The sequence below is a fragment of the Aotus nancymaae genome, unplaced genomic scaffold (genome assembly GCF_030222135.1).
Source record: "Aotus nancymaae isolate 86718 unplaced genomic scaffold, 86718_ANA_hifiasm-v0.15.2.pri h1tg000079l, whole genome shotgun sequence".
In the NCBI taxonomy this organism is placed as follows: domain Eukaryota; kingdom Metazoa; phylum Chordata; class Mammalia; order Primates; family Aotidae; genus Aotus; species Aotus nancymaae.
This window is the reverse complement of record NW_026988494.1, coordinates 15953080-15976042: the sequence shown is the minus strand read 5'-3', so window position 1 is coordinate 15976042 and position 22963 is coordinate 15953080. Positions and strand designations below refer to the sequence as shown.

The following is a 22963-nucleotide window of genomic DNA, read 5'->3' as shown; positions in this document are numbered from 1 at the left end:
AATCTGGCAAAAAGGTTAATTTTCTCTTTATAAGACTCTTTTACTGTATGGCATGATACAAAACTGGAACGAAGTATCTTACTCATAATCATATGTTAATTAAAATAAGGGTTGCTCAGGAAACCAGGGAAATGAGTTCTAAAGTATTCAAACGAGCAGCTACTGGAAATCTGAAAACTTAGGATTCAACGACCCTATCTCTTCACATATTTATATGAATTTCCACCATTAATTTAAGAATGATAATTTCTATTTTCAGACCAACTTCACTCTGACTGGTGCTAAGAGGAAAAAGTCTCCATGTTTCACAATAAAAAACACATTATATTTAAAAAAGACAAAGCATATGGTGTCCACTCACACAGAATCAGTATTACTTGAACAGAGGTAGCAAATGTGAGGTCTGTGCATATATTCTCAGACGTCTGAAGAACTACAAATATCAGCCAGGTGCGGTGGCTCACTCCTGTAATCCTTGCACTTTGGGAGGCTGAGTTGGGCAGATCACCTGAGGTCGGGAGTTTGAGATCAGCCTGACCAACATGGAGCAGCTCCACCTCTAATGAAAATACAAAATTAGCTGGACGTGGTGGTGCATGCCTGTAATCCCAACTAATTGGGAGGCTGAGGCAGGAGAATCACTTGAGCCTGGGTGGCAGAGGTTGCAGTGAGCCGAGATTGCACCATTGCACTCCAGGCTAAGCAACAAGAGTGAAACGCCATCTCAAAAAAATAAATAAATAAAAGAACTACAAGTATCACCAAAACTAATGAAGAAGAAACATTTTAGGACAAGAATTCTGAAGTTTCTTATACCAACATACATGACTATGTGTAACAGGTGTGTGTGTGTGTGTGTGTGTGTGTGTGTGTGTGTGTGTGTGTGTATCAATGCCATATATATTTCTGCTGAAGCCTGGACCATCACTATCTTAAAAAGCTGACTCTGCACTAATGGCAGAGTTTATCCTTTAAGATTTTTATATGGAAATTCTAAGCAAAATAATCAATAAATACATAGTTACATAACATTTTGTTTCTATTAGGATACTTTTTAAATATACAAAAGCAAATTTTTAGACACTGACTACACTTTGTAGAATCCCAAACAGCCCCTGCCCCGAAGGTGATGCAATGTACCTTGTTGACAAGGCACAGAGAGAACCAGCTGCGACGATATATTTGGCAGGACCCCATCCCACATATTCAAATGCTACAGGGAGGGGGCTTTTTTCGTCGAGGAGGTAGTATGGCATCATAAGTGTTAAAGCTGCAGAGACCCCAAAATAGGCCATAAAGCAAACAAGCAAAGATGTCACAATTCCAATAGGAATAGCTCTTTGGGGATTCCGGACTTCTTCACCTAAGGAAATACAAACAAAAGATGTATATGCTTAAGAAAACATCAATAAGTAAATAAAATAAATTGTGCAAAATTCTTCCTCTTCTCCAGAGTAATTCTTCTTTGCTTTTGTCCCTTCTCTTTTCTCATCTTGGTCCATCTATTTTATTTTATATTTTTTTGAGACAGAGTCTTGCTTTGTCACCCAGGCTGGAGTGCAGTAGTGAGATCTTGGCTCACTGCAACCTCTGCCTCCCAGGTTCAAGCAAGTCTCCTGCCTCAGCCTCCCGAGTAGCTGGGACCACTGGTGTGCGCCACCATACCTGGCTAATTTTTGTATTTTAGTAGAGACGGGTTTCACCATGTTGGCCAGTCTAGTCTCAAATTCCTGGCCTCAAGTGATCCACCTGCCTCAACCTCCCGAAGTACTGAGATTATAGGCGTGAGACTGCGCCTGGCCGGTCCATCTATTTTACATGAAATTTCCTCTATTCTTGAAGGTACTTTCTTATTACATAAAAATCCAAATCCAAGAGGAAGAAGAGGAGAAGTCATGCCAGTCAGTTTCGCATCTCCAGGAAAGAAAAAAACCAATGAACCAAACAAACCCCATAACACACCAGCACTATTAAGTGTTTAGAGATAGAACAGCAGTCTTAATCCTTTTGGAAAATGATTCATCTACAGAGATTAAATGACTGCTGTGCCATTTGGTAGGCTCCTCAGTATGAAGGCTTCAGATGAAGTTATTTCATCTATTTGTATGAAATTCTAATTTCAATTTAAAAAACAGTATACTTTGTGCACTAATGAAATTGAATACTCAAAATGTGGTCAATTGTATGGCCATATCATGACACAAAAATAGAGGAAGCACTTAGAGAATGACTCTGGGATAATTATGTTGCTGTATAAGATAATGAAGAAAGAATTGGCACAATATTTTTTCTCCCACTAACAAAGAGACCATTTAAGAATGTCATCATCATGTATGGCTCATGTGAAGCACTTCCGGATAGAAGGATAGGGATGGTAATAATGACTAACGTTTATAAAGTAATCAATAGCTTGCAAAGTATTTTTCATATGCATTATTTTAGGTAATCTTCATACTATTTGAGGAGTAGGAATTGTTCTCTCAAATTTGTCAACGTGGAAACCAAGGTCAGAGAGTTGCACTCTTCTCGGCAGCAGGTGTCACAGCTGGGTCTGGACCTAGTGCCCTTCTTACCCCAAATCCCTCTCTCTTTCCTGGACCCCCTGCTGCCACACACAAGTACTTATGCGCGACAAGGAACACTCATTCTTCTACAGTGAGCCAAGACACTGCTCTTACCAGTTGTTGCAATGCAGTCAAATCCCACAAAGGCATAAAAGCAAGTTGCAGCACCAGCCAACGTTCCCGTAAAGCCGTAAGGCATAAAGCCACCAGCCCCATAGATACTTGTTCCATTTTCAGAAGGTGGCTCACTAAGGAAGAGAACAAACACATTGGAAAGTCACTTTGACAGAAAACTGCTCCTTCTGGTGATTTGTCTCAGACCACATCCTTGGAAGGCGGTTGTGTTTATCAGCTCTTTGAAGCTGATATACATAAAACTAAAACCTCACTCTCTTACCCTGTGCTAGAAAATGTAGTAGTGCCCCTAACAGTGGTACCTAACAATAATCCTCCTGTATCACTGACATCCAATTACAGGTTGATTGATAGCATACATAGAAGGCCCAGACCCGCTCCGGCTGGAACCCACAGCCAGGGAGGATTTTGAGGGCAGAGACTCCACATATGAGCCATACTCTGGGACAAAGACCAGAAACCTCCTCTTTATGGATCCTTTTTCTTAGGAGAACCTATTCTTCAACTCATAAGGCATTGAGTAAGACAGAGTGCATGTCTTTAACATGCCCTAAGAAGACATTTAAAAACATGAAACAAAACTTCCTAGTCTTGATTGATAATAACAAGTTGAATATTTTATTATATGTTAAAAACTTTATAAGTTCATAGGATACCAATTTCTTCCCTCATTGGAATGACTATAAACAACATATGTCACAAAAAACATACAGATGTACCTCATTCCATGCAATAGATATTTGTGTAATCTTATTTCTGCTTGTACAACTAATAACATTCTCCAAAAAAAAAACAAGGTCTGAAGATTACTAAAGGGCTAAGAGAACACAACAAAACGGAATGGTGGCCCTGAAGGAAGAACTAAAGGATGCACGACTCAAAAATACTCATTGTTATTTAGTGGTGGCAAACTGCTTGGGGGAAAAGATCAAGTTTTTCCAGTAGTTAGAATCTTCCCTTCTCTTCCCCTAAACCTGTAGCAGAGCTTGAGGCTGGGAACCAGCAGCTGCATAGCTTCACACAGTTGTCCCACAGGGAGAACACCTATTCTTTTAAGTTTGAAGGGAGTCTGGGAAGAGGGGTCTTGGAATGGAATAGCCTCTCAGAAAGGTCTCAGAAGCAAGAGGTTTGAGAACCATTGCTCTAGAAGAAAACTCACATATGCCCTCTGATATAGTTTGACTGTGTCCCCACCCAAATCTCATCTTGGATTGTGGCTCCCACAATTCCCACGTGTTGTGGGAGGGACCCTGTGGGAGGTGGCTGAACCATGATGTTCTCGTGGTAGTGAGTGGGTCTCATGGGATCTGATGTTCATAAGGGAGAGTTTCCCTGCACAAGTTCTCTTCTCTCGTCTGCTGCCATGTAAGACATGCCTTTCACCTTCTGCTGTGACTGTGAGGCCTCCCCAGCCATGTGGAACTGTGACCCCATTAAATCCCTTTTTCCTTATAAATCACCCCGTCTCAGGCCTGTCTTTATCAGCAGAGTAAAAACGAACTCATGCACCCTCTTAAAATATTTTCTTAAACAAGAAGGAGAAAAAAACCCTCAAATATTTTACCTGGCACTTGCTGATATATTTTTGAGAAACTCTTCACTAATCTTCCAGTTTGCCACATTTCCTTTCACAAACCCAGCAACCATCACAAACAGAAGGACCAGAATATTAACAGCTGTGAAGATTTTATTCACCCAAGCAGACTCTTTCACTCCAAAAGACAAAAGACCTATGGAAAAAGAAAGGGCATTTTAGTTGTTACCTAGCTTTAGGAAAGGCAATGGCATTTTGAGTCAAGTACAGGGCTTTAGGATATTACTTCACCAGCATTCATATCTGTAACTTCCATCTATCCACCTCTAGTGCTAGTTCTTACTCCTTAGTTAGTTACCTAATCCTGAAAGGTCTTCTGAATGCAGCCAACTCAATTTTGGAAGGCAGATCATGCTCACAGAAGACACCACACTTTGTAAGAAACATAAATCTAGTAACTTTGGCCATCACTACCAATGATAAGTAAAGTAACATCTAATTTCAGGTTAATGGTTGCAAACTTTTTTTTTTTTTTTTTTTTGAGACAGAGCCTTGCCCTGTTTCCCTGGCTGGAGTACAGAGGTGTGATCTTGGCTCACTGCAACCTCTGCCTCCTGTGCTCAAACAATTTGCTCACCTCAGTCACCTGAGTGCTGGGAACACAAGTGCATGCCACCATGTCTGGCTAATTTTTGTATTTTTTGTAGGGTTGGGATTTTGCCATGTTGGCCAGGCTGGTCTCAAATTCCAGACCTCAGGTGATCTGCCTGCCTCAGCTTCCCAAAGTGCTGGGAATACAGGCATAAGCCACCGTGCCTGGCCCATTTGTAAACTCTTTAAAAGTAAATGCTAAAACATATGTCTGCCGTGCACACAAAATACATAAACAAAGATACTTCTTCAACTGTGCCAAAAAAGCATTTTGTTAAACCTAGTCTCATTTTAACAGTTTTATATTCTGGTTGTAAAAGTGATCAATTTCCTATTCAAGTACTTTGAAGACATGGAAAAAATATAAAGAAGATCAACCACGCTTTTCCCTCCCAAATTTTGTACACACACACACACACACACATGCACACACTCTCTCTCTCGTGCCAGTAAATATATAGTCTCATTTTTAACAGCTGCATAATCTTCAACTATATTGATGTACTACACTTTAATTCATCCCTTATTTATAGACAATTAGATCACTCTTTGTTATACTTATAAATAGCACTGACATAATAATTCTTCTATAAATATCTTCCTACACTTTCTATTTACTTCTTTACAATTTTCTGCAAGGTAGTAGAGTATCAAAGGTAAGAACTGTTGGTTCATATTATCAAAATATTCTCTGGAAAGTTTGGCTCAATTTAAAGTTTCTATTTTTTCTATTAGGGTATTCTATTCATATCGATTGATATGGTTTGCCTGTGTCCTCACCCAAATCTCATCTTGAATTGTAACTCTCATAATCTCCATTTGAAATGGGAGGCACTCAGTGGGAGGTAACTGAATCATGGGGGCAGGTTCCCTGCGCTGTTCTCATGAAAGTGAATACATCTCATGAGATCTGATGGTTTTATAAACAGCAGTTCCCCTGCACATGCTCTCTTGCCTGACACCACATAAGACATGACTTTGTTCCTCCACCTTCCATCATGATTGTAAGGCTTCCCCAACCATGTGGAACTGTGAGTCCATTAAACCTCTTTTTCTTCATAAACTACCGAGTCTCAGGTAGTTCTTTATAGCAGTATGAAAATGCACTAATACATTGATTTGTAAAATTTATTTATATATTAATGCCATAAGCTCTCTGCTTGCCATGTACAGCATATATTTTTCCCAGTTTGTTTTTGCCTTTAATCTTACTATTGATTATATACATGCAGAAAAGTTATTAGGAAAAAAAAATTTTTCCTTTTTAGTTTCTACCTTGAAAAAAATTATCTAAAACATTAACCCAAAACATCTACTTTGTTTCCTTCCAGTATTTTTCTAATTATATTTACATCTTTAACCCATCTGGTATAAGATTTGAATTATGGACCTACGGAAGTTTATCTTTTATCATTGAGGAAATGATTGCTTTGACAAGACGATGTCACAGATTTACTTGTTTCTTCCTCATATCTAATAAATTTATTAGAGATCACTATCAAATAATATCACTATCAAATAGATATCACTAACAAATATATTAGATATCACTATCAAATAAGCAAATCTTTCCAAGCAGAGATGAAAGAACTTGAATTTTGTTCTTCTACCTATACAATTCCTAGAATCATAAATTAACCATATAAAGGAAAGTTGTATGGTCAGCACAATTCCCGACTCTGTAATTGTAAGTTAGGTTAGGAACCACTGCTATATACCTCAGAGAATAACAAAGCCACCTTTATATTTCATGTAACTTTCCAACAGCACATGTGCACTGTCTACTCTGTAGTCTCACCTCCCACCGGCAGATTAGACACCAATGAGTATCTCACCTAAATACAGCATACACTTCCCATGTATCTTTAGTAAAACAACTGCTTCACGTAATTTGGTGTTACAATATGAATAGAGATTTACAATATGGGGTCTGTTCTTCAAAGATTTTAAGAATAAAGTTATAACATAAGCTTCATCTATAATTAAAGGAAAGATATGATGGTGAATGAACACAGGACAAATGATGTGAGCCAAGGCCTAAGTCTTGCCATGGAATTAAACTATGTTCTCATTGCATCATAGCTACATGCTTTTCATCATTTAGAGATTAAAACTGAGTATTTTAAGTTCACTGAAATGACCCCTAAATAAAGTATGATGTAAACAACTTAATGCTTGACTGGTTTCTATTTCTAAATTAGACTGGTTAGAAACCAAAACAAAAATCAATTCTTTGTTGAAAAACAAATGGTGTAACTTTTCTTGACATTAGACTCAAAATGGAAAACATTTTATACCTATACACTTTTTTAGGTTCTTATCCCTATATAAAACATTTAATTAGTGACTCACTTTTTAAAGGGTAAAGCTATTTTTAAAAATTATATAATTTTCAAGTAAACATTTCATAAGAGAACAATATTTCTGTCTCACTCTTGTAACAAGGGAGAAAACAGAGGTAAGGTTGGACAAGAACGTATGAGGCAGATTGCCCAGGATAAAGCAAGTAAGAAGTAGGAACAGATGTGGTTTTTACTCTTAGTGCAATCCTTGATGGGCATAAGCAGGATTGCAGGTAAGAATGAGACTCAAAAGAGAAAATGTGGCCGAGTGCAGTGGCTCATGCCTGTAATCCCAGCACTTTGGGAGGCTGAGGTGGAGGAATCACTTGAGGTCAGGAGTTCGAGACCAGCCTTGTCTCTACTAAAAATACAAAAATTAGCCGAGCATGGTGGCGCATGCCTGCAATCTCAGCTACTCAGGAGGCTGAGGCAGGAGAATCGCTTGAATCTGGGAGACGGAGGTTGCGGTCCAGTCTGGGTGACAGAGCCAGACTCTGTCTCAAAAAAGAAAGAAGGAAAGAAAGAAAGAAAGAAAAAGTTCAAATAGTTAAAACAAATATAAGGAGATGGAGCAGGGATTAGCTATACCTACGAAATAAAATTGCTACCAGGTGAGTGCTTACTAGGAACCAAACGAGAAGGCTGTAGGAGGCAGACACTGATGCCCTCAGGTTCTGGATGAGCAAACTGAGTGAGGGAGATTATAGAAATTGTTCTATGTTCTAAAGGGAGTGAGTGGCACAGAAGAATTGAAATCTGGGTATTCTAATTCTTGTGCCTTTTAAAACCACTATGCTATGATACTGATGAAAACTGGAAAATCCTGGTACTAAGTATGTTTGTCTATATAATGTTGACATTACAAAATGACAGGTGATTTGAATGTGCTTCCTTTATAACCAAAGGCCTATATTATATAGATGAAGGCATGTCAGAAAAACAGAATTTCTTCTAGACATTGCAAATATCCCTAGTTGTATCTAACAAGATAAAACAATGCCAAGAACGTATTCATTCTTCCTTACTGAAACCACCGCTATTCCTGCAAACCTGCAATTAATTATTATAAAAATCAGTGTCCTCATCATATTATCTAGTACATGCCGGGTTCCATTTACTCAGAAGTGCTATTTCTACCATTGCACACAATTTAGGCCTAGGTTAAAATGTGATTCCAGCCAGTGATAAACCCCACAGATGTCTAACAGTAACATAAATGTATAAATATACTGACCTCATCTTGGAAACTGAGGCCCCAAATTCAAAAGTAACCTATTTTCCTGAGACAATTAGCTTGGGTCATTCTGGGGAGAAGTATAACTAGTTTTCTTACCTGCTAGAAGTAATATAAGGCACACAGCAAAAAAATCAGGATATTCTGCAAGACCAGTGTAATTCATTCTGAAGTATGTCCTCAAAAACTGACCAATCTGTTTGCTAAGAAGTTCATCAAAGGTGCCACTCCAGGCTCTTGCAACACTTGATGTACCTTCCCAAAATGGAACACAGAATACAAAGTCACTGGGAGCAAATTAATGTAGCATCATTTCCTATATAGGATAAACATGAGTTCACAAAAGACTGAAAATTTTAATCATGCATACAGTATCTAGATAATTTATTAATCATGCAATAGTCATCAAATGTTCAAATCCATAACTATGGATTCAGGTAACTTTATTTGCAGCACAGAATTATAATTTAAAAAGTTTGCAAGCCCACTAAGAGGCATAGTCAGAGATGAAGCAAAAGTCACAGAATTTTGTAGCTGGGTGCCGTGGCTCACACCTGCAATCCCAGCACTTTGGGAGGCCAAAGTGGGTGAATCAGCTGAGGTCAGGAGTTCAAGACCAGCTTGGTCAACAAAGTGAAACCCCATCTTTACTAAAAATACAAAAATTAGCCAGGCCTGGTGGCAGGTGCCTGTAATCCCAGCTACTCAGGAGGCTGAGGCAGGAGAATCATTTGAACCCAGGAGGCGGAGGTTGCAGTGAGCAGAGATCACGCCACTGCATTTCAGCCTGAGCAACAGAGTGAGACTCTGTCTCAAAAACAAAAACAAAAACAAAATAAAAGCTCCCACAGGATTTTGTAATTAGAAGGAGACATTTTACAGATAACAAAAATGAGACACACAGACATCAAATGATGCACACACGCCTACGACTGAATCTAAGGGCTGTGACTCAGGGCTGTGATTTCTTCCATTCCATACAAGGAAGACTTCTTTTTGAAACGTACCTATCACATAAGATAAAATGAGATTCCAGCCAGTGATGAAGGCCCACAGCTCTCCCACAGTCACGTAGGTGTACAAATACGCAGACCCCGTCTTGGGAACACGGGCCCCAAATTCAGCATAGCAGAGGCCAGCCATCACCGAAGCCAGGGCAGCAATGAGGAAGGATACCACGATGCTGGGGCCCGAGTCTGCCTTGGCCACCTCCCCGGCGAGGACATAAACTCCGGCACCAAGGGTGCTTCCAACGCCCAGGGCAATAAGGTCCATGGTGGATAAGCAGCGGCATAATTTGGTGTCTTCTAGACTGTCCAAGGTCACGATTTTTCTCCGGATCAGACATCGGGCGAAAGTCAGCGCAGCTCTGCAGGGAATCATTCTGACGTCTGACGAGGGCAACCTGAGCAGAAGGGAGGAGGTTAGAAGCTGATCTGGAATCATCATCCCTCCCTTTGACGACCCAGCTTCCAGGCACAATTAGAGCGGCTGTGTGTGTATGTGTTTCACTTGTTAGAAGAGATGCAGTGACCCAGAGCAGTCAGAAGGAAGGTTTAATAGCCAGAGCCTTGAATCTCCTGTAGTTCAATTTCCTGTAGTTCAATTTCCTGTAGATCAATTTCCTGTAGTATACATGTCCCTTTATAAGAGACTACAACAAATGGTTTACATGGTAAGCAAAAGAATACAGCAGACTTTGGTGATTAAAAAGATTCACTGTTCTTGTTCACATATTATAATTTCATGTTTTTGTTTTTGTTTTGAGACAGCATCTCTGTCGCGCCCAGGCTGGATTGCAGTGGCGCAGTCTGGGCTCATGGCAGCCTCAACCTCCCTGGCTCAAACAATCCTCCCACTTCAGCCTCTGGAGTAGCTGGGATTACAGGTGTGAGCAACTATGCCCAAGCTAAAAATTTTCTAAGAATATGTTGATAGAAATATATTTCAAGAGATGGCTAAATTAGTTCTCACTATAAGGAAGGGGGTGAATTGTCTCATCTTTTGGTTCTGTCTCTCTTTACTTCAAACATCCATTTAACTCAGGTTCTTTTGTTTTGTTGTTGTTGTTGAGACAGGGTCCTACTCTGTTGCCCAGGCTGGAGTGCAGTGGCGAGGTCATAGCTCAATGCAGCCTCAACTTCCTGGGCTGAATCAATCCTCCCGCCTTAGTCTACTGAGTAGCTGGGACCACAAGTATGTGCCACTATGCTCAGGTAACTTTTTTATTTTTTGCAGAGATGGGGTCTCACTATGTTGCCCATGCTGGTCTTGAAATCACGGGCTCATGCAATCCTACTTCCTTGGCCTACCAAAGTGCTAGGATTATAGGCATGAACCACCATGCCTGGCCCAGTTTTTCAGGCCTTACTAAATGCCAGGAATTGTGCTGGGAATATATGTAGAATGATGTCTTACATAGATGGAGTCTCTAGCCTTACAGGACTTAGCTATCATCTAAAAGCAGGTAAAAACATAATCATTATGTATTCTACAGCTTTATCAAGTAAGCTTCTCTGTTTTCAATTTAAACAATGAATGTGAAGCAGATAATGAACTTCTTAGAATTTTTTTAAAATCACCTCTCAAAGCATGCTGAAATCTAAAACTGCTATTCAACCATGCTTTAAGTATGAATTTGTACTAAAATACACATGCTTACTACATTTACCATTTCTAAATAAATATATCCAAAGTCCATGCCAAGTATTATTCTATGTTCTTTTAAAAATGAAGTGAATAAAGTAGACAAAAAAATCACACTCCCCACCTCCTGCAGGCCTAAGCAATCTAATACTGAAAAAAATCAAGTTATAAAACAAGGTATGAATATTAGCAAGAAAAAATACACAGGCATATATTACAGTAAAAAGGCTTAAAGCAAAACATATAACAATGTTAACAGTCATGATATTTAGATGGTGGATTTTTACTTCTCTGTATTTCATATATTATAATGCTAATACCTATTTCTAATTTGTGTCCAATGAATATGTACAACTTACATGCAAAAGAAATATTAAAAATGAAAAAGCTCTACATGGCACTGTCTACCGAAACATATAACTCAGCAGACTAGGAAAAACTGAGGAAAATTATTCACACATCAATATAAACATAAATACAAGCTTCCAATGGTGAAAGCAGGTAAGTCAAAGAATATGAAGCAAAGCCCAAGGAGAAATAAAAAATAGGTGAAACGTTCCTTGATGATAAAAATAAACTTTTATACATCTTCAGTATCTTCTGTGCCACCTGACAGAGTGCCAAATCATGGCACTTCACAAATGCTTGTGGGAAAATCTGCAAATATCTTGATATCACTAGTGTTGCCAATATTCAGGTTTCCAAAGTCAAGACCTATCAATACTTCCATAAATCAAATGTGTATCAATTTCTACCACTAGCTAACCCTTAACTAGCCCTTTCTCATGTATCTAGAAGATAAGTGTTCTGCTTAAAAAGAATTGAGAAGTAAAAAGTAGAAGTTTTATAAAGACCAACAGAGGGGGCCAAGAGGGGTGGGAAAGGTAGTTACTAAATGCTGAGCTTATTTAAGCATTTTTATATGTAGATGTACAAATATCAAGGATTAGGGACCACTGCCAACTGAAAAGTGTTCAGAAACAAAGACCCACTGACCTTCACTAATAAGATCATGTGAAAATGGGACACGTCATATACAACTTTGTGAACACAACTTATAAACAAAGTGCAGCATACCCTTTTGTCATTTAACCAAATAAAACATGTCCATGGTGGAGTACTTAAATGAACTTTGACTTTTATGGGTAAAACACATAAATTCCCTATAATCCCAGCACTTTGGGAGGCCAAAGTGGGTGGATCACGAGGTCAGGAGTTCGAGATCAGCCTGATCAATATGGTGAAATCCCGTTTCTACTAAAAATACAAAAATTAGCTGGGCGTGGTGGTGCGTGCCTGTAATCCTAGCTACTCAGGAGGCTGAGGCAGGAGAATCACTTGAGGCTGGGAGGCAGAGTTTGCAGTGAGCCGAGATTTTGCCACTCACTCCAGCTTGGGTGACAAAGCAAAACTCTGTCTCCAAAAAAAAAAAAAGACATAAATTCTACAACTATTGCATATTTAAAGAGAAAGGATCTGGAAGGAAGCAAGGAAAACAAAGGAAAGATTTGGGGGCTAATAGGATTGTGGGTAAGCTGTTTTTCTAATCCTTTTTTTCCGGTACTATGATTATGATGTTGTTTGTGAAATTTCTAAAGAAAGACCAGCATAAAAATAAAAGAATAAGCAAGTAGACCAATAAACAAACCTCCTTTGAAAACGTTAAAACAGTAAAAGCTTTTATTATTAAGTTACCCAAAATGAAAAAATGAGTGATGGTCATCTTTTCAAAATGAAGTTGAATTTAATTCATTCCAGATTACACAGGAGGCAGGACTGCTTACAGAAATGCACAGCTTTAATCAGATAAGATGTGATTTCTGCTGCTTCTTTCCTATTTTTTTTTCTTTTTTGGAAGGGTTTCGGGGGGCAGGGGTCTGTATAGGCATAATATTTCTTTCCATTAAAGATGAAAAGTATTTTATGTATGGTCAGGTTTTCTATGTTATTCTGGGGGAAAAAGACAAATATCCCATTTATCAAGCATTCGTTTGCTTTTGAGTAATTAGAAAAGCATACGTCAGAAACTTCTCAGAACTGATAGGTTACTCAATGTCCTTTGCAAACAATCTCAACTATGCACAACCTGGTAAAATACAGATTGCAAAAGCCATGACACAGATCTCATTTTGTAGGACTATAACGGGATGAGAGAAAAGGAAAAAACATACTGGGTCAATTTAATGAGTCAATTTAATGGGTCAATTTAATAATTCATTATTAAACAAATATTTATTGAGTCCTAGCAGGTATATCATGCAGAGCTTAGTAGATGAAGAAAGTTAATTTCATGCTTTTGTAAAATATGCTTCTGTCGAGACACACTGATATATGAAAGCAGTGTGGCAACAAGAGAATGAGAAAAAAATTTGTATCTAATGTTAGTGATGTAATTTGATATGTACCTATTTTTAAAGTTTTTATAACTTTTTTCTTTAACATTTTTAAAAAGATAAGCTTTTTATGTGAAATGGTTATGACAACTTTACTGTCATTTTTACAGAGGACTTTCACTGCCCAAGAAAATATATCCCTCCCACTTACACAACCAATACAAATGCAGAGATAACAGGCAGGGTTTTGGAGGTGATTCCATTGATCTGGAGGGCACAGACTTTGTTTTTCCAGGAGCAGACTGATCTGCACCATTGTGCCCACTGTCAATTATTGCTATTGTGACCAGGGACTCATATTTAATATGAAACCTACATGCATGTAGTATAAGAACAACAATGCAGATATTGGGAAGAGGCCCATATAAAGCTCATACCCATACAGTATAAAGGCTCTAATCAATATCCCTATGAGGTCATAAGTGATTCTGGCAATATGAGAAATAGATATGTATCTTTCTTCAATAAGCAATTATTTTATTAATAGCTGAGACAGTGGCGTCTCTTGAGGAAGACAAATATGCACATATTAGCTTAGATCTGAAAATTGAATTAGCTAAGGGAGGGCTGGAAGGGAATAGCGATCTGATGTGCTGCAGAAAAGTCTCTGAATGATTTTAATGAGCCTAATGATACATGTGGATCTTTCTTAGCCTCCACCCCTATTCTGCCCCAAACTGAAGTGTAACAATTTCTAGGCAGCTTATTCCTTGATAGGGCCCTATAGATTCTTGCCAAAAAGCTAAATTCCTTCCTCAGCAACTTGGAATTACCTTTTTCTAAAACTTCTTCAGCCCAGGCCATCAACCAGACCGTATAGAATTTTGGCCTTGTAAATTCCTAACCCTGATAATATAACAGAGCAAACTGCCTTTCAACGATCCCCAGAAATCTTTCCGAATCTGCTCATCATCTGCTCATCACAGTCACAAGTTTATCCTAGATTTTCACTTTTGTTCAAAAGTTTGATGTACTGAATCACTTAGAAATGAATCTTGCCCTTCCTCCCCTAAGTAAAGGCTGACATTTCAAACTTAATCTTCTATATCAGTATCCCAGGCCCTGACAATAAATCTTACAGGACAAACTAGCTGTGGCAAGTCGGTGAGGTAAGTGTTCCAGTAAACTCTCAACAAATTAGTTCGTCCAAATTATAACAACTTTTTCTTTCCTCATTCCAGTTGCTAGTTTCATGGTGAGACATCTGCTCTTTCTGTTTTGGGACTGATGGGAAAAAAGTAATTAAGTCATTATTTAATTGCTTTTAAAGATAGGGATCTTTATTGCACTGTTTTTGCCCTAGATCTTTTTTATTTTGCAATCTCCAAACCCAACGTTTCTACAACCTTAAAGTTCCAAGATACATTTTTCAAATTATAATGTCAGTTAAATAATTTAGTAAAGGGAAAAAAGGATACAGACACAAGACCATGGAATTACCGACTTTTCTCTCTTTCTTTTTACCAAGTTTTGAGAGATTAATTTCTTTAAAAAAATCATCAAAAGTATAATGTAGGACAAAAGACTATCAGAAATGGTAACTCTTCAGTCCTGATCAGCAAAAAACAGAAACCACAAACCCATGCATTCAACCCTTAAACCTGAATTTTTCCAGAGAAAAAGGAACACTCCTCCATATCCACTTAACTTATATTGGGTCCAAAGCTTATCTTTTCTCCAAATTAAATTTTCTGAACAATTTCTTCCTCTAGAGTTTTCTCCAGAGAATTGAATGCAAATGTAGACATAGATAAAAATAAAAAACCCAACTGAGGCCACTACAAAGTTATAATCACTGTAGTAATGACATTTACATTTTCTCCCCTTTTATACCAAATCAGTACTGCCAGGAAGTTAGATTAAGAACATATTATTTCAAACTTTCTGATGTAGAATCCAGACACAGGCAAGCATTTTTCCTAAAGGCATTCAACAAATAAAGGGCTGATAGAGAATTCTGGGAAGTCTGTAAAGACAGCTGGTGCTTCCAAACACGTGACTCCATTTCCCTTTAGTAAAAGCCACATTACAGCGGGAATAAGGCATACCTAATTAGCTTGAAGAGATGTAGAAAAAAAATCAAATAAAGGATCCAACTTTTGTTTTTAGGCTTGGGGAACAGAAGAAACAAAAACTGAAATGAAGAAGGCAAAGCCCTCGATGCCTTGGTAACCAGTCTCTGCCCAGTCAGCACTCTGCATTCCCAACCAGAACTCAGGGCCAGGTTTGGGCACCAGGCAGATGCCCATGCCCATAAAGTCTTTAAGAATCTTTGGCTAGTACATCACTCTGACTGCCAGTGGGTACAACCTGTTCCCTTTCCCCAAGCTGCTAGGACCTGTATCTCATATGTGCTATTGCAAACATGAGGAGCAGCTCTTTCCAGAATTCTTTCACCTTACCTGGGATCCCGCCATTGCCTCCTGCTCTCTCCACTGTCTTCGCACCCCTAAACTACAGATCACTGGACCAGAGAGATGCCTAACTGAGGGTTAAATATTCAAAGGCTGTGAATGCTCAGTTAGATGTTCTTGAAGCTCTGAGGAACACAGTGACTGAAGCGATCAAATGGTCTGGTGCAGGCTGAAGTCACACAGACTAGGGACCTGCTTGACAAGGTGCAGAAATTCAGAAGCTGGCAGTAGAAGTCACAGCAGGGTGGGCCAGTCACAGTGGCTCACGCCCATAATCCCAGCACTGTGGAAGGCTTGAGGAGCACTTGAGGTCAGGAGTTTGAGATCACCAGCCTGACCAATATGGTGAAACCCCATCTCTACTAAAACTACAAAAATTAGCTGGGTATGGTGTCGTACACCTGTAATCTCAGCCACTCAGGAGGCTGAGACAGGAGAATCACTTGAACTTGGGAGACAGAGGTTGCAGTGAGCTGAGATCATGCCACTGCACTCTAGCCTGGGCAACAGAGCAAGACTCCACCTGAAAAAAAAAAAAAAGAAAAGAAAAAAAGAAGCCATACCATTGTCATTTAGAGGAGGGCAGAGATGAAAGGCAGCTGCCACAGCAGGGAGGCAGGGCAGGAGGTGCCCGGGCAGCTTCTCTGTCCCTGCCAGGCCTTGCTGCACCTCTAATGTTGAGTGTGCAAGATTCCCCGGCATGGTTTAGACAAACCTCCTGTGCATTTCAGCTATTTAGAGTGGTCTCTGTTCCCTGAAACCAAATGCTACTTACTGACGAAGGTCAAGATGGTACTGAGTGCCTCCTTCACCCCACTCCACTCCCACTGTCAACTCTTTCAATCTGCTACCTTCAGCCATTTCTGCTACATTTCCTGATGTAATGAAAATTCCTCTTCTTTCCGAAAGCAGGTTTTCCTGGTAGAATAACTCATATGTGTTTACTTTTCTGATAAGGTACTTAAAGAGTTTAACCTGCATTAGTTCAGTCCCTTTACCCACAGATGTATATACCCTCTCCTTGAAAAAATAGCTTGACATAAGGCAGAGAACTTTTTTTTTTTTTTTTTTTTTTTTGCGGCAGGCTGGAGTGCAGTGATACTGTTTAAAACATTTTTTTGTTGTTGTTTTTTGCCAGTGAATTATAGAAGTAAGCTAGCAGCAGAGCAATTATTCACCTAATGGAGGAAAGGATATCGAGGGAAGCACTGGGAATATTTTACCATATGGGAGAAGGTTTTTAAAGATTCCTGAATCAGAGAAGTCTCTACAACACTTAAGATTTGAATGTTGGGGGATTATCTTTTGTTAAAAAACGTAATTTTTTTTGAGGCGGAGTCTCCCTCTTTTGCCCAGGTTGGAGTGCAGTGGCATGATCTTGGCTCACCGCAACCTCCGCCTCTCAAGTTCAAGCAATTCTGCCGCCTCAGCCTCCCAAGTAGCTGGGATTTACAGGTGTTTGCCACCACAGCCAGCTAATTTTTGTATTTGTAGTAGAGACAGGGTTTCACTATGTTGGCCAGTCTGGTCTCGAGCTCCCAACCTCAAGTGATCCACCCATCCATCTCAGCCTCCCAAAGCGCTGGGATTACAGGCGTGAGCCACTGTGCCTGGCCAGAAATGTACATTCCTTCTGAATATTTCTAATACTTTATCAGTTCCCCCAAATACTTGAATGTACCCTACCAGGCACTGAAACAACCATAAATAGGCTGCCCCAATTCTTCACTCGTGTCACTTGCAGTGGCACAGGTACAGAGATGACGGCTGTTGCAACATGAGACAGCTATGCTCGGGCACAGGGGAAGCCGGGCACTGCAGGGATTCCTAAGTGAGTTTGACGGAGGTGCAGGTAGTTAGAGAGGACTTCTTGGAGACAGCTATGTTGGGATGAGTTAAATTTAGCCATCTGAATGCTCAGTGAGAAGGATGACACGAGGGGGTGGTGGGGATTACAAGCATTCTAAGCAGAGGAAACACCAAGAGTGAAGGAGTAGAGAGGAGTTTAGTCCACATAGAACTTAGGGATGGCAAAACCAGAGGTCAGCAGAGCTAAGTAGAAGGACCCCTGGGCTGTGCAAGGAGCTTGAACTTGACCCTGGGGGCACTGGGGAATCACTGAGAACTTTAAGCCAGACATAGAATTTGAGAAATGTCATTCTGACTATATTATAAATAAGGGATGAGAAAGATCAAGACTGGAGTTAAGGAGAAAGGTAAACAGGCTACTAGAATAATCTAGGCAGGAGGGATTCTGAGCTGCTCTAGGGGATGGGCAGTGGTGTAAAAATATATGGATGGAAGGCAGAGCTGAGCTTCTCCACCTTGAGAGTCAAGGAAGAGGATGCGTGGAAAGGGACACATGGATTTGTAAGCTGGGTGGTAGACTACTGAGCTCCTATTCCACTCCAAAGTTAAAATGTTAACTTTACATGGCATATAGTTTACAGATAACAATAACAGAGAATCAACAAATTATGTCAGACTGACTTCAGTATAACTTTATACAAGGAGGATTCTGTTTTGTCTTTGTTGTTGTTTTTTCATTTGAAACTTACACTCCTGTTCTAAAACTGAAAAAACAGAGAGACTTTAAATATATGCCTCTAAAATACAGTTAAAATTTCCATGTCGAGCTCTTTGAATTGGCAGAATTCCAAACAGAGTAATATCTGCCATGATATTTTCATGGAACGAAGTATTTTAAATGAGTGAGTTTTTTAGCTTACTGAAGATTCAGTCTCTAAATCTTTGACACTGTCCATCACATTTGCCACAATTCAGTGATCCTCCTCTAAATGCTGTTCAATTTCAGGGTGGTTATCCACTGCAGTGACAGAGGTCCAAACTGCTAATTGTTACAAAAGGGTAATCACTTCTCAGAGAAACTGTTTTAAAAAATAAGCATAACTGTTTTTTAAAAAGCGAACCACTCAATATGACCTTAATTCCACTTTGAATCCACTGTCCACATAAATTAGAGCTAACTCAAGGATGCCAAGAAAATCCGGAAGACCTGGATGGAACCACGTTCCTGCTGCCTTTTTAAATAGCCTGTGCCCATCAATGATAGACTGGATAAAGAAAATGTGGTACATACACTATGGAATACTATGCAGCTGTAAAAAGGACATGAGATCATGTCCTTTGCAGGGACATGAATGAAGCTGGAAGCCATTATCCTTAGCAAACTAACGCAGGAACAGAAAACCGAACACCGCAAGTTCTCACTCAAAAGTGGGAGCTGAACAATGAGAACACATGGACACAGGGAGGGGAACATCACACACTGGGGCCTGTCAGGGGGGTGGGGTGAGGGGAAGGAAAGCATTAGGACAAACAGCTAATGCATGCTGGGCATAATACCTAGGTGATGGGTTGATAGGTGCAGCAAACCACCATGGCACACGTTTACCTATGTAAGAAACCTGCAAGTCCTGCACATGTACTCCAGAACTTAAACTTAAAATTAAATAAATAGCCTGTGCTTGGGAAGCGAGCTTCACTTTTCTCTGCATTAGTAGCTGTCTTTCAGATTAAAGATGCCAGAAGTATATGCATGGACCAGGAGGGTAGTGGGGTCTAAGAAAGCTTTTTGTCTAAAAGCAAAGAGCTGAGAAATACTTTAGAACACTCTGGTTTCCTCTAATTATCCTCTTTCCAAACAGAGCCAAAGTGTATCCCTTTCAATTCACCACCCTGCACCCCATAAAAGTTACCTAATTTAAATTAATTATTAGAATTCAACCACTTTTGTTTCAATTCTAGGCAAAATTCCTTCCTTCAACTGCGGCAGAAACGGAATTTAACCAGAATTCACATTCATTTTCGTTTAAGTTCAAGAAATTTAGAGGGATACTGAATTGGGATTTACGGTTTTGCTGCAAAGTCATTTCTTGAAACAAAATGGTCACTTTTGAAACTATATTTTGGATTGTGAGAAACATGTTCTGATTTGGTTCTTCTTAAAACAGCAACAATGTATGACCATATATTTTATGGTTAGCTTCTTGATGGATTGTTGAAATGCTGCTATTGGCTGAGAGAAGTTTGCAAGTTCATGCTGGCTTCAAATAAATCTGAAAAAAATATTCTTATCGTGTGCTCAGGGAAAGCAATTAAAAGGGTGCTGGTTCTTCATGGTTCAGAGCCTCTAAAATTTCTATCTAGAATATGCAAACCAAGAACAATTAAAAAAATAAAACAACTGGAAAGGATGTGCTCCTTGAAACTGAAGAGTGATGTGCTTGTCACATTTCTATTCTACTTATTTATATGCCACAAATGTAAACAATTTCTCCAATTAAGTCTTCTCCAGTCTTTGTCTTAATTTTTATATTATTGCATCGACTGAATTCAATTTATCAATTGCTCAACACTCAGTTTCTCTAAAAGATCATGCCTTAGACATTTCAAAAAAGAAAAAAAATAATCTAAATGCAATTTCCAAACAAAATTCCAGAAGACAAGGGGATACAGGTAAAAAAAATACAAGTAAACTGGCCATTACCATAAAGCTAGATGTGGGTAAGGGAAGTCCAGGGTACTACTGGGACACCCAGGAGGGGATGCCATGCTCGCATGGGACTGGGGTCAGGGTACAGCAGGGAAGTTTTCCTGGGGAAAGCCATGACTAACCCGAGTCTTCATCCATTATTCCACTCTAGAATTGTTGGGTTTTTTAAAGGCTCAGTACTGCTTAGCTCATCCTTAGGTCAAAGAATATAAATAAGAAAAACCAACTTTGCATTTTTTAATAACTCTGAAACATTCATAATTTTTAAGACTCATTTTGATATTTTGACAATTTATATAATCAGCCACCTCTTAAAATCAATTAGAAGTCCAAGTATTCCTCTCTGTTACTTTATTTGAAGTAATTCCTTCCTTGGAAAAAGATCTTGAATTTCTGCATAAATATTTAACAGCAACTATAGTTATTTCCCTGATAAACAGTAAAAAAACAAAAAACAAAAAACAAAAAAACCTTAAAATAATCACATTAATCTATAAACTCTTACTCAGAAATTCCTGGAAACATCTATTTTGATTTTTAATTCTGAATAATAATAGCTTAGTTACTATAAAACTTATAATTCAAACAATCTCATAAATATAAAAACTATTTTGTAATCATTGATCAACAGAAATTTAAAAATATTTAAATAAAGTATGAAGAGATTTTACAAAGAATACAATTCATAAAAATAAAAAACATTGCAAGCTCTGTAATCTAAGCAAAAATTTTAAAAATACATACATATATACATATATCGTACTATTCATGGAGTCGCTCAAACTTCTTTTTAACAACACTCATTTTAAATCTTTTGTTACCCCAAAACAAACCTCAGACTATATCTTTCTGTCCTCTAAAACCTTTATAGTGGCCTTGTATTACATACAATATGGCCATGGTACAGCTGCTCTATTTTCAAAGAAGACTGTAAGAAGAGAGATAAAACTCGCTTCCTCCTCACTCTTGCTGCTTCTTTATAATGAGCCATTTCATCTGACCTTCGGGTTTTTAGCACTAAGATGCAGACAGAGAGAGCAATACCCTATCTTGGAAGGCTCTGAATTCCACTATTTCCAGGAAACCAGCAGTTATTTCCCAGCACTGACTTTGAGTGACTCCCAGGAGAGGAAGCAATTATTTGAAACCACACTGTATGGAGATTTGTAAATGAATTATTTTGTTTAAACAGAGTTTAGCTTCCTTCAATTTAAATAGGCTTAGAAATACCAGCATCCTTTAAAATAACAATTCTTATTTAATTTAAATACTATAAAGAATGAGATTTCAGTTTTAAGGCTTTGAATCTATTTATTGGCTGAGTGGAGTAGCTCACACTTGTAATCCCAGCACTTTGGGAGGCCAAGACGGGAGGGTCACTTGAGGTCAGGAGTTCGAGACCAGCCTGACCAACACGGCAAAATCCATCTTTACTAACAATACAAAAATTAGCTGGGCATGGTGGCATGTGCCTGTAGTCCCAGCAATTCAAGAGGCTGAGGGAGGAGAAACGCTTGAACCCAGAAGGCAGAGGCTGCAGTGAGTCGAGATTGCACCACTGCACCCCAGCCTGGGCAATAGAGAGAGACCCTGCCTCAAAAAAAAAAAAAAAATCTATTTACTCACACTTGTATCTAACCTGCCTTCTGCCAACTAACTACAGCAACCTGCCTGGGTTTCCAGACCAACCCTCTGTGGTGTGGCCGCAGCCTGCCTTTCTAGCCTTGCACTTTGCTATTCTCCAATGAGTACTATAGCCCAGTTTGTCCTACCACCCTCAGCACACAAGCCTTCTTGGCCACATAAAGGTGAAAAGGTATTGACTGAACTGCGTGTATCCAGCTGCCCCCACCTCGTCCCCTTGCCCTCTCCCTCTGTCCCAGCTGCCAGGCCGTCTCAGCTATTGCAGGGAGAGAAAAAGAAGGTTCTTTCTTGTCCTCTCTGTCAGCTCTTAAGCTTTCCTTCTGACTTAAAGATGAAGCAGAGGGGAAAAAAGCTTAGAAAATTACAGCTAAGAAACCAAGCTGATTTATGTAACACAGGGTAGGAGGCAGGGAAAAGCCAGCAGGCTGAAGAATGAGAAACTCACCCACCTGCCAAGAGAAGTGGGGAGGAGAGATAAGGGGGTGTCGGGAAGTGCTGGTGTGGAATACAAATGGGGTCTCCTTCAAGAGATATTAGGTTGGTGCAAAATAATCATGGTTTTTGCTACTGCTTTTAATGGCAAAACAGCAATTAACTCTGCACCAACCTAATACAAGGGAAGGGCAAAATTCCTTTTCAGTGGACTTTTGGCAGCTTCTTTGAAAATGTCCCTACAGGCCGGATGCGGTGACTTACACCTGTAATCCCAGCACTTTGGGAAGCTGAGGCGGGTGGATCACTTGAGGTCAGGAGTTCGAGACCAGCCTGGCCAACATGGTGAAACCCCGTCTTTACTAAAATACAAAAATTAGCCAGGCGTGGTGGTGGGTGCATGTAATCCCAGCTACTCGGGAAGCTGAGGCAGGAGAATCACTTGAACCAGGGAGGCA

At 39.4% G+C, this 22963-nt stretch overlaps 1 protein-coding gene across 5 annotated transcripts in view; it reads right to left on the bottom strand.

Moving 5' to 3' along the window:
* SLC7A2 (solute carrier family 7 member 2) overlaps window positions 1-22963 on the bottom strand; it is a 70928-nt gene that overhangs the window by 17877 nt on the left and 30088 nt on the right. For all 5 annotated transcript variants that reach the window (XM_012435286.2, XM_064368765.1, XM_012435287.2 and 2 more), the window contains 5 exons: window positions 9468-9865; window positions 8560-8715; window positions 4264-4429; window positions 2679-2812; window positions 1141-1363 (listed from right to left, as the gene is read on the bottom strand). In XM_012435286.2, coding sequence (XP_012290709.2) covers window positions 1141-1363; window positions 2679-2812; window positions 4264-4429; window positions 8560-8715; window positions 9468-9843 — 1055 coding nt within the window. In that variant the 5' untranslated portion in view covers window positions 9844-9865. The remainder of the gene's footprint in view (window positions 1-1140; window positions 1364-2678; window positions 2813-4263; window positions 4430-8559; window positions 8716-9467; window positions 9866-22963) is intronic.